At 46.3% G+C, this 17520-nt stretch overlaps 1 protein-coding gene across 1 annotated transcript; it reads left to right on the forward strand.

The window, feature by feature from the left end:
* The first annotated feature begins 2234 nt into the window (after positions 1 to 2234).
* Positions 2235 to 17275, forward strand: LOC149435959 (TBC1 domain family member 17-like). The gene is made up of 2 exons (XM_089662219.1): positions 2235 to 2342; positions 11901 to 17275. The coding sequence occupies exons 1-2, from the start codon at positions 2274 to 2276 to the stop codon at positions 12111 to 12113; spliced, it is 282 nt and encodes a 93-aa protein (XP_089518345.1). The 5' UTR covers positions 2235 to 2273; the 3' UTR covers positions 12114 to 17275.
* The last annotated feature ends 245 nt before the right edge of the window (positions 17276 to 17520 follow it).

Below are 17520 nucleotides of genomic sequence, written 5' to 3' on the forward strand. Positions count from 1 at the left end.
TGTAATGGTCCTACAAACTGTTTTTCATCCCATTATGGTAGAACAAAGGGTCTCCAAGGCACAGTCTGCAGGCCGCATCTGGCCCAATACAAGATTTTGTTTGGCCCACAGCTAGGGTCAGACTCAGTGCACTTAAGATTCAGATCAGTTGGTCTCCAATTCTGATGGGGGCCCTAATGTATGGGGGATTGTGATAGGAATGCTAATGTAAGGGGGGACACTGATGGGTACCCCAAAGTATGGGGGAACTCTGATAGGGACCCTAACGTAAGGTGAGACACTGATGGGTGCCCTAATGTATGGGAAATAGTGAAAGGGACCCTAATGTAAGGGGGCACACTGATGGGTACTTTTATGTTTGGGGAACGCTGATAGGGTCCCTAATGTAAGGGGGGACACAGATGGGTACCCCAATGTTTGGAGGAACTCTGATAGGGTCCCTAATGTAAGGAGGGACACTGATGGGGACCCTGATGTTTGGAGGAACTCTGATAGGGTCCCTAATGTAAGGAGGGACACTGATGGGGACCCTGATGTCTGGGGGAACTCTGATAAGGACCTTAATGTAAGGGGGAACACTGATGGAGAATTCTGAGAGGGACCCTAATGTATGTGGGGACCCTGATGTATGGGAGAACTCTGATAGTGACCCTAATGTACCTGGGGACCCTAATGTATGGGGTAACTCTGATAGTGACCCTAATGTATGGGGAATTGTGGGAGGGACGGGGGAACTCTGATAGTGACCCTAATGTACGTGGGGATCCTGATGTATGGGGGAACTCTGATAAGGACCTTAGTGTAAGGGGGGACACTGATGGAGAATTCTGAGAGGGACCCTAATGTATGTGGGGACCCTGATGTATGGGAGAACTCTGATAGTGACCCTAATGTACCTGGGGACCCTAATGTATGGGGTAACTCTGATAGTGACCCTAATGTATGGGGAATTGTGGGAGGGACGGGGGAACTCTGATAGTGACCCTAATGTACGTGGGGATCCTGATGTATGGGGGAACTCTGATAAGGACCTTAGTGTAAGGGGGGACACTGATGGAGAATTCTGAGAGGGACCCTAATGTATGTGGGGACCCTGATGTATGGGAGAACTCTGATAGTGACCCTAATGTACGTGGGGACCCTAATGTATGGGGGAACTCTGATAGTGACCCTAATGTATAGGGAATTGTAGGAGGGACGGGGAACTCTGATAGTGACCCTAATGTACGTGGGGATCCTGATGTCTGGGGGAACTCTGATAAGGACCTTAATGTAATGGGGGACACTGATGGAGAATTCTGAGAGGGACCCTAATGCATGTGGGGACCCTGATGTATGGGAGAACTCTGAAAGTGACCCTAATGTACGTGGGGATCCTGATGTATGGGGGAACTCTGATAAGGACCTTAATGTACGGGGGGACACTGATGGAGAATTCTGAGAGGGACCCTAATGTATGTGGGGACCCTGATGTATGGGGGAACTCTGATAGTGACCCTAATGTATGGGGGAACTCTAATAGTGACCCTAATGTATGGGGAATTGTGGGAGAGACGGGGAACTCTGATAGTGACCCTAATGTACGTGGTGATCCTGATGTATGGGGGAACTCTGATAAGGACCTTAATGTAATGGGGGACACTGATAGAGAATTGTGAGAGGGACCCTAATGTATGTGGGGACCCTGATGTATGGGGGAACTCTGATAGTGACCCTAATGTATGGGGAATTGTGGGAGGGACCCTAATGTAAGAGGGGACGCTGATGAGGAACTGTGAGAGGGACCCTAATGTACGTGCACAGCTCAGGTTACATTGCTGGCATGGTCCCTGTGTGTTGAGACGACTGACTTCTGGGCATGTGCAGTAGTTCTCACAGCTCATCCTGCATCGGCTAATAAAGAAGTCCAAAGCCCGGCACCCAGAAGGAGTCGGGGAGAAGATGCCAGCACCGAGGAGGGACCCCTTGCGGACTTTGTATAGTTAGAGAGGATGTAAGTATATTAACTTTAGTTCTGCAGAATCGAAAACTGTAATATCGGTTTTGGATAGACTGACCCTTTAAGTGCCATAGAGATACAAAAAGAATTCATTAAAAAAAAATGAGTTTTGCACTGTAACAAAAACAATGAATTATGTGCTGCTTTTTCTGCTTGTCCTGTGATTTTAGTGTTTTTTGCATTACTTCAGTGTCTCGTAGCTCCATACAGTATGTTTCTGCAGACCTTACTTATCTGTTGCTTTGCCTCTGTTCAGCACATTAACGAGCTGACCATGAAGATGAGCGTGGAGGACATTCTGTGTCGTGCTGAAGCTCTGAATCAGCAGCTGGCACACTGTCAGGTGAGTGCCGGGGTTGTGGCTGCTAACACTGCAGCACCGCCAATGCTTTGTGACCTAACCATTGCCTCTTATTTGACAGCCAGCCTGTGATTTCATCAGTATGGGTAGCTGTGTTTATGGGTATTTGTTCTGTTTCCAGTGAATCTGTCATTAGAAAAAGAAAAAAAGACAAAAACAAGATGAAATAGAAAAACAATTGCTCCAAAGCCAAGCAAGAGCTGTATGCAAATCTTGACTCCCCCATCATGTCACAATGCTACAACATTGTGGGATGTAGGGTGGGAATTGAACCGCTCTCTGAATTAGCTCCGGTTTACAATAGCATGCATTGCAGGACACCCCAGATCTGTGTGCGTTTCCTGCACCTCATTCAAAACGCATTGCTCCTGTGGTCTTCAGCGGCTGTCATTGCAATATTAACCTCCCTAGCGGTCTGAATACGTTAATATTTCTGTGCTCAAAGTGGTAAATTTTTTTGCATGGAAATATGTCGTTTTTTTATTGCAGGCCTGTAATTCTTAGGAATAACTCCCTGAAATCTGTCCGAACAAGAGTCTAGTAAACATCCCGGGTAGATTAAAATTTGAAACACGAAATCATAAATTATAATATAATTAATCATAAAAAATAATAATAATAAATTTAATTCAATAATATAATCCAACCAAAAACACTGAAATGTGAAATAGAGCTCCAAGTTCGCACAACGCTGAGCAAAGTCGCAAAATCGTTTTCAGTGTCTGATGACGAATTTCCCCCATGAATCATTATCACTCAATTCTGCAAGTGGTTCTGATTTACTATCGCTGTTCTCTAGTCGGCCTAAAACCGCTTTTGACCTAAAGGACGCTTTTTGGACGCCATGGACGTTTCTTAGTTTCCAGGCAGAAAGAACAGTAAAAATGCAGGCAGGGCGCCGGACAAAGCACTCGGGACAAAATGTATGTGAAATGGTTTGATACAGGAATGTTATACTATGTGATTTTAGTGTATTTAGTGAAAGTCACATTTTTGAATTTCCTGCCGGTTCCGTCCCCCGTACGTCCCGGAGCTCACAGGGAACGGAACCCGGAAGACGGATGCTGGCATCGGCCGGAGGAGATGGCCGGGGATGCTGCGGGGGGGACATCGCGGGAGTGCAGGACAAGGTAAGTGCTGGAGGGAATCCCAGAGCAACACTGCAGTGTATTCCTGAGTGTAGCTCGGGGTTACCGCTTTTGGTACTGAAAGTTAACCCCGAGCTACACTCGGGAATACCGCCAGGGAGGTTAATGACACCCCAAACGCAGGTCAGAAATGCAGTGCGCATGCCAGCACCGTATTGCATGGTACAAAACTACCACGCAATCCAGTTGCAGTGCATTTTCAGAAGTACTGCATGCACTACTTCGGTGCGATTTAAACCCATTCAAAGTGTTTAAATTGAAGCTGCATAAAAACTCTTTAGTCTAAATGTCTTCATGTTGCCTTCTATATAATTCAGCCACTCAGTGCCAAAAAAACAACTTGCCCCTGGCAGTCAGCTGCAGAGAATCCAGCTGCTTTTTGTATGTAAGCAGCGGCCTCTCTGCAGTTGTCTGACCCCACCCCTCTCAGCCCCCCACACTGAGTCACAGCTAAAGAACTGCAATTAGCAGGGACCATGAGCTTTGCTGATCAGAGATATTGGTCTGACTTGGCAAGGAGTCTGACTGCCAGGTTCGAGATGTTCTGCTGGAACTGGGGGCTGATTATATAGAAGACAGCAGTAAGTTATTTAAAAAAAATAATAGATTTTATACAGCCTCAATTTGAACAGATATATCAAATGAATGGACTGAAAATTGTGCGCTCCTGTGTGATTGAGGTGTAAACCAGCCGTCAATATTTCAAAAAACCAAAATCGTCCACCTATGTTTTTAGGGGTGGCCATACATGGATCGAAATTCAGTCAGTTCTTTGGACCGGACGAACTTTTATCCATGTCCTAGATTGTAAGCTCCAAGGATCAGGGCCCTCCTATCCCTCTTGTATTCAACTGTATTGTTGCTGTATTGTCTCCTGTTATATTGTAGAGCGCTGAGCAAACTGTTGGCGCCATATATCCTGTATAATAATAATAATATATAAATCCTGTATAATAATAATAATATATAAATCCTGTATAATAATAATAATAATATATAAATCCTGTATAATAATAATATATAAATCCTGTATAATAATAATATATAAATCCTGTATAATAATAATATATAAATCCTGTATAATAATAATAATAATAATATATAAATCCTGTATAATAATAATAATAATATATAAATCCTGTATAATAATAATAATAATAATAATAATAATATATAAATCCTGTATAATAATAATGATATATAAATCCTGTATAATAATAATAATAATATATAAATCCTGTATAATAATAATAATATATAAATCCTGTATAATAATAATATATAAATCCTGTATAATAATAATAATAATAATATATAAATCCTGTATAATAATAATAATATATAAATCCTGTATAATAATAATATATAAATCCTGTATAATAATAATAATATATAAATCCTGTATAATAATAATAATATATAAATCCTGTATAATAATAATAATGTATGGGCAGGCTGGTTGTCCAAAAGTCAATCTACCAATCAGCTTCTGTACAACCAGCCTGTTGAGTTTTTCCTGAGCGATCAGTGCTGCCGGCTACAGCTTCTCCCCCTTGCTGAGTGCATGCTCATTCCCGAACCCTGCTCTTTGTGTCTTATGGACACACAGCCCCCCCACACTCCACCGGCTGTGATTGACAATGGCTCCCTCTGCAGTGTCTCAGCCAATGAAGAGGAAGAGAGTCAAGAGAGCCTCTGTATCGAGCGGACTGACCATCTGGAAACTCGGGCACTGCCTAAGGGCCCGGGGTCAGTAGGGGGCCCCATGAGATGCCCCTGGTACCTTTTTCATAGGCTTTTTTGAGTTTGGGCAAGGACACAGGGGCCCCATGATCCCCTAAAGCCCGGGGGCCCCATGAGTTGTCTGTCCGCCCCTGCTCTGTATTCCTGTACTTCGCTGGATCAAGATCAGACTCAGGTAAGTATTAGGGGGTGCTGGGTGGGAGCTGCCCCATGAAGGTTTTTTGCCTTCATGCAGAGAATGCATGAAGGTAAAAAAACTTCATGTTTTAGAACAACTTCAAGAGCTTGTTTACGGCTGGGAGGGTGAGACGGGAGAATAAAACCACCCAGTCAAGCCATGTTTTTACCACCCCTCAGTCGCTCCCTCTTTAACTGGAAGAGCAGTGACCAGAGGTGTACACATGCTTTGCAACCATGGCAGGTATTATACACCCTGTCACGTTTGGCGGCCTTTACCGCTTTTCAAAGTGAATAGGGCTGCGCTAAAACTGCAAGCAATGCATGTGGTTGTGTCCTGGTGGGTCAGCATTTAGGGGGTTATAGCAGGCAGTGAGGAGACGTTGTCAAATGCTTTCTTAAGAGGGATCCCCTTGCTAGTGTAAACTAGCCCTAAGTGTGAACATCAACACGACGGGTTTGATTCACAATAAAATGTCCCCACTATTGTCTGCTAATAGCAGCTGGCATTAAAATTTGCATGCTCTCTTACAGAGCTGTCCTTTACATGCATCCTTAGTATGCTACCAGCAGAACGAATATTAGTGGCAAAAGTACTGTATACCTGCCCAATATCGGGAGGTACTGGTGTACAGGATTAGCACGCCAAGAAGCCTCATGGCCTCCCAATAGGGCACAATACCGTGTTTCCCCCAAAAATAGGACACTGTCTTATATATTGTTTGGCTCAAAAAAACACACTAGGTCTTATTTTCAGGGTAGGTCTTATTTTTTAAATGTCCAGGACAGGTGGTGCTGAGGTGAGCTGCAGGCAGTTGTGGATGAGAGTTACTATGGAGAGGGCCGGCTGATGACAGTCGTGAGCTGCAGTCAGGTGTTGCAGGGGTGACTTGACAGGTGAGTTTCAGACAGGGTGCAGATATGAGCCACAGACAGGGTGCAGGGGTTGCAGATGTGGAATGCAGAGCTGAGTGTGGCTGGGGGGTGCAAAGGTGGGTTGCAACTCAGCTCACCTCTGCACCCCCCAGCCGCAGCTCACCTATGCACCCTGCATGCAACTCACCTGACTCAATTTACCTCTGCAACACCTGACTGCAGCTCACCTTTGCACATCCCCCCTCCCCCTCCACTGCCCTCATACGATTAGCTAGCTTTGCAAAACACAGCTGTCAGCAGTCGGTCCCTCTCTATAGTAACTCCCGTTTCAGGTCCTATCTTCCCACACAGTGCACCAAGCGCACTTACTCACCGCTCCGCCGCTCCCCCACTGGCCGGTGATCACCCCTGGGGCATCGGTTTCCATGCATTAGGCTGCAGGAGGAGATGCCCCACCCCTAAACACACTGCACACTGCGCCTGCAGATATCTGTTCCTTCCCTGTCCCACAGTGAGTACAGAGGTAGGGGGGTTCTGTGGGAGCGGATGGTGAGTACAGAGGTAGGGGGGTTCTGTGGGAGCGGATGGTGAGTACAGAGGTAGGGGGGTTCTGTGGGAGCGGATGGTGAGTACAGAGGTAGGGGGGCTCTGTGGGAGCGGACGGTGAGTACAGAGGTAGGGGGGTTCTGTGGGAGCGGATGGTGAGTACAGAGGTAGGGAGGTTCTGTGGGAGCGGATGGTGAGTACAGAGGTAGGGGGGTTCTGTGGGAGCGGATGGTGAGTACAGAGGTAGGGAGGTTCTGTGGGAGCGGACGGTGAGTACAGAGGTAGGGGGGTTCTGTGGGAGCGGATGGTGAGTACAGAGGTAGGGGGGTTCTGTGGGAGCGGACGGTGAGTACAGAGGTAGGGAGGTTCTGTGGGAGCGGATGGTGAGTACAGAGGTAGGGGGGTTCTGTGGGAGCGGATGGTGAGTACAGAGGTAGGGGGGTTCTGTGGGAGCGGATGGTGAGTACAGAGGTAGGGGGGTTCTGTGGGAGCGGAGGGTGAGTACAGCGGTAGGGGGGTTCTGTGGGAGCGGAGGGTGAGTACAGCGGTAGGGGGGTTCTGTGGGAGCGGATGGTGAGTACAGAGGTAGGGAGGTTCTGTGGGAGCGGATGGTGAGTACAGAGGTAGGGGGGTTCTGTGGGAGCGGATGGTGAGTACAGAGGTAGGGAGGTTCTGTGGGAGCGGATGGTGAGTACAGAGGTAGGGGGGTTCTGTGGGAGCGGACGGTGAGTACAGAGGTAGGGGGGTTCTGTGGGAGCGGACGGTGAGTACAGAGGTAGGGGGGTTCTGTGGGAGCGGACGGTGAGTACAGAGGTAGGGGGGTTCTGTGGGAGCGGACGGTGAGTACAGAGGTAGGGGGGTTCTGTGGGAGCGGACAGTGAGTACAGAGGTAGGGGGGCTCTGTGGGAGCTGATGGTGAGTACAGAGGTAGGGGGGTTCTGTGGGAGCGGATGGTGAGTACAGAGGTAGGGGGGTTCTGTGGGAGCGGACGGTGAGTACAGAGGTAGGGGGGCTCTGTGGGAGTGGACGGTGAGTACAGAGGTAGGGAGGTTCTGTGGGAGCGGATGGTGAGTACAGAGGTAGGGAGGTTCTGTGGGAGCGGATGGTGAGTACAGAGGTAGGGAGGTTCTGTGGGAGCGGATGGTGAGTACAGAGGTAGGGAGGTTCTGTGGGAGCGGATGGTGCTGTCTCTTCAGCCGCGCTTCTGTGTTTATAAGAGACAGTAGATATGGGTGTGCGCAGGGCCAGTGCCGGAGGTGGCGTAATGGCGTTCCGCCATGTTCCGGCTAAAAGAAAGCCCTGATCACAACTAGGTCTTATTTTTGGGGTAGGTCTTATACTTTAGCAATTCCCAAAAAAAAACACTAGGTCCTACTTTCGGGGTAGGTCTTATTTTAGGGGAAACGGGGTATCTGTTTTTAATGCAGCTGTCCATGTGACCATTGAAGAGGGGTTGTGAGAGGATACAGGGGGTGACACCCCTTTAAATACCACCCTACTCTTATCACGACACTTTCACTATGTTGATAGCGGATCAGGTAGTTCTCACTTGCCCTTGTAGGAGTATTTTCCTCTACTGTAATCCACCAAAAATAGGGGAATGAAATATCCTTGAAGAGATTGCAATGCGAACAAGATAGCAAGGACGTTGTAGTGGAAAATGCAGTGTAGTGAGATTTATCCTAAACATAGATCCTGCTCTATGTATCTAGGTTTCTGTTAAACAAAGGGCAGGATTTCACCTCTGTTGCGATCCTCTGCAGTAATTTGAGATTTGTGTTTTTTTTCCATATATAATTATTTAGACTAGCTATCCTGACAAAGAACGTGGTTGTATAGAAACAGGATAGGTCTTAAAGGGACATCCCAGACAAAATTTAGATCTGAATTCCAGATATGGATTTTATAGCATAGTTTCATTGGTCCAGCTTGGCCCATGTAGGTATACATAGTCCATACTCCTGGGACTTCTATGGAAGCTGGAAATCAATGTAATAGTCTCAGCTACTACATCGATCAGCACTATCTTCTGGGTCCCGTGCTGAGCAGCTGCCCTACTACATGGTGGCTACATGGGGTTACCCGATCAGCATGGGTGCCATTCAGTGAACACCTTCCATTTTTCTCAATAGTTGTTTTCTGTTTGGATGAGGTGTAGAGCCTCTGGGATATTGGAGGAGAGTAACGTGATGGTCTGCACCTGCTCAAATTAGAGAATGCCTTGATATCTTGTGTCGACCACTATAGAAATTCTCTTTTAACTACCAGCGGAACCCTATAGTAGCATATGAGGAACATAGTATTGCTGTCATTAACCTCCCTGGCGGTATGATTCTTTCCGATTTTTTGTGCTGAAAGCGGTACCATTTTTTTGCATGGAAATATGTAGTTTTTTATTGTAGGCTGTAATTTTTAGGAATAACTCACTGAAATCTGTCCGAACAAGAGTCTAGTAAACATCCCGGGTAGGATAAAACTTGAAACACGAAATCATAAATTATAATTTAATAAATAATCATAAAAAATAATAATATAATAATAAATTTAATTCAATAATATAATCAAACTAAAAACACTGAAATGTGAAATATAGCGCCAAGTTCGCACATTGCTGAGCAAAGTCACAAAATCGTTTTCAGTGTCTGATGAGGAATTTCCCCCACGAATCATTATCACTCAATTCTGCAAGTGGTTCTGATTTACTATCGCTGTTCTCTAGCCGGTCTAAAACCGCTTTTGACGTAAAGGGACGCTTTTTGGACGCCATGGACTTTTCTCAGTTTCCAGGCAGAAAGAACAGTCAAAATGCAGGCAGGGCGCCGGACAAAGCACTCGGGACAAAATGTATGTGAAATGGATTGAAACAGAAATGACAGCAAAAATGAAATTTTTTTAAAATTTCAAATTTTCCGGCGCCCGTACGTCCCGACATCACAGGGACCGGAACACGGAAGCCGGATGCTGGCATCGGCCAGAGAAGATGGCCGGGGACGCTGCAGGGGACACATCGCGGGAGCGAAGGACAAGGTAAGTGCTGCAGGGACCCCCTGAGCAACGCCGCATGGTAAGCCCCAGTGTAGCTCAGGGTTACCGTGCTTGGTACTCAAATTTTACCCCGAGCTACACTCGGGAAAACCACTAAGGAGGTTAATAAGAGGCTTGTACCGAAAGTAATGCAAAAATGGTCATAACACTTTTGTTAAAGTCTCATTTTGTTTTTTAATAACAGACTTGTCATACTTATCTGCTCTGCGGAATAGTTTTGCCCTGATCCTCCTTCTCAGGTCCCCTGATGGCATCCTAGCCCCTCCCACTTGCTGAGTGCCCCTAGAGCAAGCCACTTTCTCTAGGGGCACTTATGCGTGCTTACTCCTGAGTTCTGCTCCGTCTGTCTATAAGATGCATAGACTGCTGCTCAGCCCCACCTCTACTCCCTCCTCACTGGCTGTGATTGACAGCAGCTGGAGCAAACGGCTCCCGCTGTTGTGTTTTAGCCAATGAGAAGAAAGAGATCCAGGAGCCACTTCTGTGCACAGCACTGGGTTGAGATCGGGCTCAGGTAAGTATTTGGGGGGCTGTGGGGGTGCAGCACACAAGTTTTTTTACCTTCATGCATAGAACATACCTTAACAACCACCTTCTGCCTCTGTCTTAAGTTACATAGGCCATTCAAATTTCACATGTTGTTAGAGTAACTTTTCCTGTTATAACTCTTCTTCTATTTTGTTACATATAAATATTGGATTCCAAACAGAAGCAATATGCCCTCATTGAGTTCTTGACGGATGAAGGACGGGGTGCAGACTGACATCTGCAGAAGGTTACAGAGATGACACCATTGACAAGAGTCACCAATGACGAGCCATTGCTCTTGTCAATGGTGCCATCTTCTTAAACACTCTGTAGTCTTATGTGGATGTCAGACAGCCTTCAACCCTCCTTCATCAAGAACTCAATGATGGCATGTTGCTCCTGCATGGAGTGCATTATTTACCTGCAGTGAAAAAGAAGAAGAGGAGGAGCTACTAAGGAGGAAAAGTTACTCTACCTGTGAAATTTTGTAAGTTAAAGGAGAGAGAGGGCCAAAGCTCTTTTGGCCCTACGTGTCCTGTGGGTCACAAGATTGCACCTCATTCTGCACTCCTGTGATCCATTTTCGTCAGACAGCGGGTTAAAGCCTACTGTTGGCTGAAGTCACTGGGCCTATCAAGGCTCTGGAGAGATCCCGTCTTTAATGATCCACCCAAATGCCTGGATCGGAAGCTTGATCAGCTTTTCAGCTGTCCGCTGAGAGCCTGAGCCAGCCACTCCCGCCCCCTCCACAGTCAGGCACTCCAGCGAGTGCTGGAGGAGCAGAGCAGAGAGCCGGTGGCTGGCAGTCACCGGCTCTCTGCTCACTGAAACTGAGCAATGAGCGGTCTTTGATCGCTCAGTTCTCAGTCCTGGTAGCAGGAGACAGATGCAGCTTTGGACCGATGCTGCATCCACCTACGCGAGTATGAAAGTTTTCATTAAAAGAGAAGTTCAGGAATGAAAAAAAAAATGATGCCCAGTTTTGCATTACTTTGGGTACAGCCCTCATATGACGGCTCTTTGCCAAACTTTGTACAAATGATAACTTTCAGAAAGTCTGCATAGTCTCATCTTGGAGGCTCCAGTGTTTTGAAGAGGATTCCTGTAACACTGGTGGTGCCTACTACTTCCATTTCCATTTTTGACTACAGTACACCTTTAATGCGCAACAGGTTGCAGATGTTAGTTGCGCACAGGGGTAGACTGACCATTTGGAAACTCGGGCACTGCCCAGGGGCCCGGGGTCAGTAGAGAACCCCATGAGATGCCCCTGGTGCTTTTTTCGTAGGCTTTTTTGAGTTTGGGCAAGGACACAGGGGCCCCATGATCCCCTATTGCCCTGGGGCCCCATGAGTTGTCAGGCCACCCCTGGTTGCGCAGTTAGAGTATTCGCATGTTTCCAGCACAATTGTCATTTAAACCATCTAACCGTAAGCGTAAAGCATATCCTGATGTATTTTCTGTTCTTGTTCTGCAGGATTTGCCTCTTAATGTTAAAGAGCTGCTTGGCCTGATCGAGGCGAAGAGCCCAGCACCCAGTACAGACACTGCCAGCTCTCCCCAGCCACTTTCTCCAAGCCAAGTCCACGAATTGGACCTCACAGAGAGTGTATCCCCAAGCCAGCCCGACAGTAGCATTGAGATCCTGCCAACGGAGGACACCACAACATCACAGAGCCTGTCTCCTTGACCTGGACCGCGTTTGGTGGCCTTGCCCTGTAACACACCCACATCGTAAGCAGACTTGTGTCTAGAACTTCAGCCTTAATATGGTTCCACGCAGTCATGTGATCACATGCACTCATCCGTCGACGTTCACTAAAAATTGACCTGTATAGAGAAAGGAGGATTCTGTTGAAGAGTCTTCAAAGTCTGTATACTGAGACGTGTATACACACACAATCCCCCCTTCCCCCTCTCCACCCATGTCTTGGGAGCATGCAAGTACATAAGGAACCTTGAAAATTCATTGTAGAAAAAATACTAATGTATAAATATAGCTGAATATTCCAGGATTTACATTTTTACCATTGTTAACTATGTGTGTGGCAATCTGATAATGTGATAATATGTAGCATTCAACATGGAACTAGTTGGGGTTGATTTACTTATGCAGGCCATACATGGTTCGAACGATTTTTAGTCCGAAAATCTGAAACATCGTTCACTCGGTAATCCGATGGTGCCATCATTGATTTTGAAAATCGCCCGACCAAGTCATAGAGTTCACCCCATATAACATGCGAAACTTCTGTTCCTTCCAGGTCACGGCTCATGCGATCGTACGATTTGACCATCATTGAGTCGAAAATCAGTCGTTTTTCACAAATTTTCCAACATGCCCGATCACCGAAAAGGGGAGGAACCACGAAAATCAGCCGGTGCCATTGACCCACTGACGGAGCGAAAGTCAGCCGATTAATCTTAGGTCCGATTTTCGGACTAAAAATCGGTCGATTTTCAACCCATGTATGGCCGGCCTAACAGTGGAGAGTGCAAAATCTGGTGCAGCTGTGCGTGGTAGCCAATCAGATTCTAGCTTCAGCTCTGGAAGCTGATTGGTTTCTGTGGAGAACTGCACCAGATTTTGCACTCCCCAGTTTTAGTAAATCAACCCCATTGCGTTTTTCCACAGGGTTGCCGATTTTTAATGCCTTCACACTTTTTCATGGCTAGCTTTGTCATTTAGAAACTAGGAAACTGGTCATTAAATTGGGCCTGGGGTTTTTTTTAATGCTTGAAGTCGAACTGCATTTATAACTAAAAAATTAGCGTCAGGTGTGTGAGGTTGCACAATAGGATTTTATCTCCTTAGCTGGTGCCGGTGAGATTATTATTCACCCCCGGTTCACATCTATGCGGCCATGCGGGCCGCGTTTTGCGTGTGCTCAAGACCCCATTTATTTGAATGGACTCCCGTGCCCTGGGACACACAGGGAAGAAGTCGCAGCCCAAACAGGAACTTCAGTTCCCAGTACGGTTGCGTTTTCCAGTGCGGGCAACGCGCCATTAGAACTAATGGCACCCGCTTGCAGGTCCGCACTTTTCTGTGCGGGTGGTGCGGCTGCATGGATTTTTGTGCGGATCCACAGCGGCACCACCCGCACAGATGTGAATCTAGGGTAAAGCAGTATGCAGCCTTGTTACATCACCTCATATTCTTCTCTTTAATAAGTCCTCGTGCACACGGGACGTTTTGATAACGCTGGTAACGTAAGCTGTGTAAAGTCGCGTTAAAAACGTGAGTTTTTTTAGCATTTTTGCATTAGCGTTTTTAGTGTTTTTGGTAAAAAAATGCCGGTTTGTGGCATTTTACTGCGTTAGAGCATTTTTCCAGTTAAAAAACTCCTCTAGAAACCCACTAGTCCTTTTTTTTTTTTTTTTTTTTCCCAGCCAAAAACGTTGATTCCAGTCTATGTGTGCATGAACACATAGGATAACATGCTGGGGGGTTTACTGGCTGTAGAATAAAAACGTCAAAAACCAAAAACAGCCGCTGTAAAAACGTCCCGTGTGCATGAGGACTAAGAATACAATAGCCTTGACTCCCTTGTTTAGTTAGAACATGGTCTAAAGCCGGCCATAGAATGATTGAATCTCGGCCAGTCCCCATCTATGGGCAGGCTAATTGTACCCAATTTGTATGTCTTGGGTACAACCTTTTGGATTTTTCATGTGATTATTGCCAGTAACTATAGCCGCTAGTAGTAGTCACTGTGTTCTTCCTGCAGGGACAGGCGCCCCCTCCCTCCAGGAAAATACAATAGCTCCGCGGGAGGGATTCCCCTATCGACGCTGACTGTGTTGATGGGGGAATTGAGCGATTTTCTTCCTTGCAACCCGTGGTTGCAGGAAAGAAAATCGCATCATCTATGGCTGGCTTAAATCATAAATAGGCATTTGGCATGGTTATCCACCACTAATTCTCCTCATTGTGTTTTGACGCTGAGGTTTTCAGCACTGGCGAATTAGGCTGACCATAGATGGATCGGAGGGTTGCCAATTCAGCAGGGACCGGCCAGATTTTTAATCCAGCTATGGTCATTCCTGCCCTAGAGGAGTCGATCTAACGATCGACTCTTCTCAAACAGAACTGTTGATAAATATTCATGCAACGAAAACTGGCTGCAGGGCTGATCAGTGCATTCTGACAGTAGATATGTCAGAATACAACAGAGCTGCAGGGAGGATTCCCCCATCCACCTAGCTGGGAGAATCCGTTCAGTTTTTCTCAATCAGCCTGCTGAGTAAACTGAGTCCTCTATGGCCAACTTTGGGCATAGATTTGTTTTTGGCACATGAAGATTACAACTGCAGTATTATTAATGCTAATGTTAACATTTGGTATGATATTCATTGTGACAGAATAGTCAGAGAAATACTTATGGATGAGCTTGACATTTAAAGCTAGATTTAGGTTGAAGTTTATGTTTTGTGCTGCAGTAATGCATGGTAAAGGCATATTTTACTGCACTGCATTGTATTTCAACAAACGAATACAATGGCCCCCCACACTGCAGAGCATCGCAGGGCACAGGAACGCACATACTGCATGTTGTGATTCTATAAACATCATGGCCTGCAGCCTCCTATGGTCTGTTTCCATCCTACTTTGCTGGGGAGAAAGCTGATTTCAGTTCCCATTCGATGAAGAAGGAGATGGGATAGGGGCTCAACACTGGCATGAATGGGGGCAGCTCGTCTTCCAAAAGTGCCTTATAGAAGCTTACTCTGCAATAAAGGTTACACAAACAGAACCTAGGAGGCTGCAGGCCTTGGTTTATCCAGTACACAGGTCCAGGCAAGAAAAGCAGTTCCTAGATCAGTGTTTCTCAACCTTTTTTCAGGCAAGGGACCCTTTAAAATTATGGACAGCCCGAGGCACCCTTTAAAATTATGGACAGTCCCGAGGCACCCTTTAAAATGATGGGCAGTCCCGAGGCACCCTTTAAAATGATGGGCAGTCCCGAGGCTCCCTTTAAAATTCTGGACAGAACCAAGGCACCCTTTAAAATGATGGGCAGTCCCGAGGCACCCTTTAAAATGATGGGCAGTCCCGAGGCTCCCTTTAAAATTCTGGACAGTCCCGTGGCACCCTTTAAAATTATGGTCATTCTTGAGGCACCCTTTAAAATTCTGGACAGTCCCGAGGCACCCTTTAAAATTCTGGACAGTCCCGAGGCACCCTTTAAAATTCTGGACAGTCCCGAGGCACCCTTTAAAATTCTGGACAGTCCCGAGGCACCCTTTAAAATTCTGGACAGTCCCGAGGCACCCTTTAAAATTCTGGACAGTCCCGAGGCACCCTTTAAAATTCTGGACAGTCCCGAGGCACCCTTTAAAATTCTGGACAGTCCCGAGGCACCCTTTAAAATGATGGACAGTCCCGAGGCACCCTTTAAAATGATGGACAGTCCCGAGGCACCCTTTAAAATGATGGACAGTCCCGAGGCACCCTTTAAAATGATGGACAGTCCCGAGGCACCCTTTAAAATGATGGACAGTCCCGAGGCACCCTTTAAAATGATGGACAGTCCCGAGGCACCCTTTAAAATGATGGACAGTCCCGAGGCACCCTTTAAAATGATGGGCAGTCCCGAGGCACCCTTTAAAATTATGTACATTCTTGAGGCACCCTTTAAAATTATGGACAATCTCGAGGCACCCTTTAAAATTATGGGCAGTCCCGAGGCACCCTTTAAAATGATGGGCAGTCCCGAGGCACCCTTTAAAATGATGGGCAGTCCCGAGGCACCCTTTAAAATGATGGACAGTCCCGAGGCACCCTTTAGAGTTATGGGCAGTCTTGAGACACCCTTTACAATTATGGACAGTTCCGAGGCACCCTTTAAAATGATGGACAGTCCCGAGGCTCCCTTTAAAATTATGCAAAGTCTGGAGGCTCCCCATTCTAAAATGGCGTTCCTCAAGACTGTCCATAGTGTTAAATGGGCACCCCCTACAAAAATGTGAAAAACTTTTCTAATGGTTTTATATAAAGCAGCAACATCCACACACATAGGACACCCAACATTAGAGGTGATTTATTCTTCCAAAGCAAATACACTTTTGCACACTGGTACTGACTAGTATTCCAGTGTTTCTCCTCTCCTTCAGTTTTTCTCCATCACTGAGCTAATGTGACCCCAACACTGATGGAGAGGGGGCAGGGGAGGGTCAAACAAGGATGCTGTGCAGACAGCCGATATCCTCCTTATCAACTGATGATGTCATTGGATGTCAGGATGCCGGCAGCTAGGTCGTAATGGTGCACAATGAAAACCTGTGGCTTTGTGTAACTTAAAGGCCGGCTTGTTCCACCAGCTGGCTTGTATACAAGTTCTGGGCAATTTTTAGACATTTTGCCAAGGCACCCCTGAAGAAACCTCAAGGCACTCCAGGGTGCCTGGGCACCCTGGTTGAGAAAGGACCTACAGGCAGGCAGGAACAAGGCCACTTAAAGGATGTGCACTATAAGGGGCCCTTTAAAAGGAATTAAATTACATTTTGGGAATAAATTCTATTGGTTTCTATAAAATCCATATATAAAGCTATACTCCAGGTAGGATCTTAATTGCATTCAAGTTAGACGAAGTATGCATATCTCATACCCAAGGAACTGCTAATGAAGCTGACAGTCACTGTAGTAGTCAGTGCTACAACAGTGATCTGCCAGGTCCTGTATTGAGTGGCTGCCCCACTGCATACTGACAACAGAGTGTTGCTGCCGCCATTTATAGAATGCCTTTTTTTCTGATTAAATGATGTGGGGAGGAGAGTCAGTGATGTAACAATCTTCATCTTGTCCAATCAAAGAGCACCTACATCTATTAAAAAAAAAAAAATACAAGACCTACTGTGAATGGTGGTGGTGTTGAGTAAACAAGCAACCCATAAGATTACAGTGATCACTGTAGCTCCAACTACTATAGAGATTGTCGTCTTCCACATTGGTCCCTCAGGTATGAGGTATACATACTTTGGTCCAAGGTAGACCAATGAAAGCATGCATTTTTCAATGAATACAACAGTGATCTTCCAGGTCCTGTATTAAGTGGCTGCCCCACTGCATACTGACTACAGAGGGTCGCTGCCAC

Source organism: Staurois parvus, unplaced genomic scaffold (assembly GCF_062004578.1).
Source record: "Staurois parvus isolate SC_StPar_1 unplaced genomic scaffold, SC_StPar_1.0 ptg001441l, whole genome shotgun sequence".
In the NCBI taxonomy this organism is placed as follows: Eukaryota; Metazoa; Chordata; class Amphibia; order Anura; family Ranidae; genus Staurois; species Staurois parvus.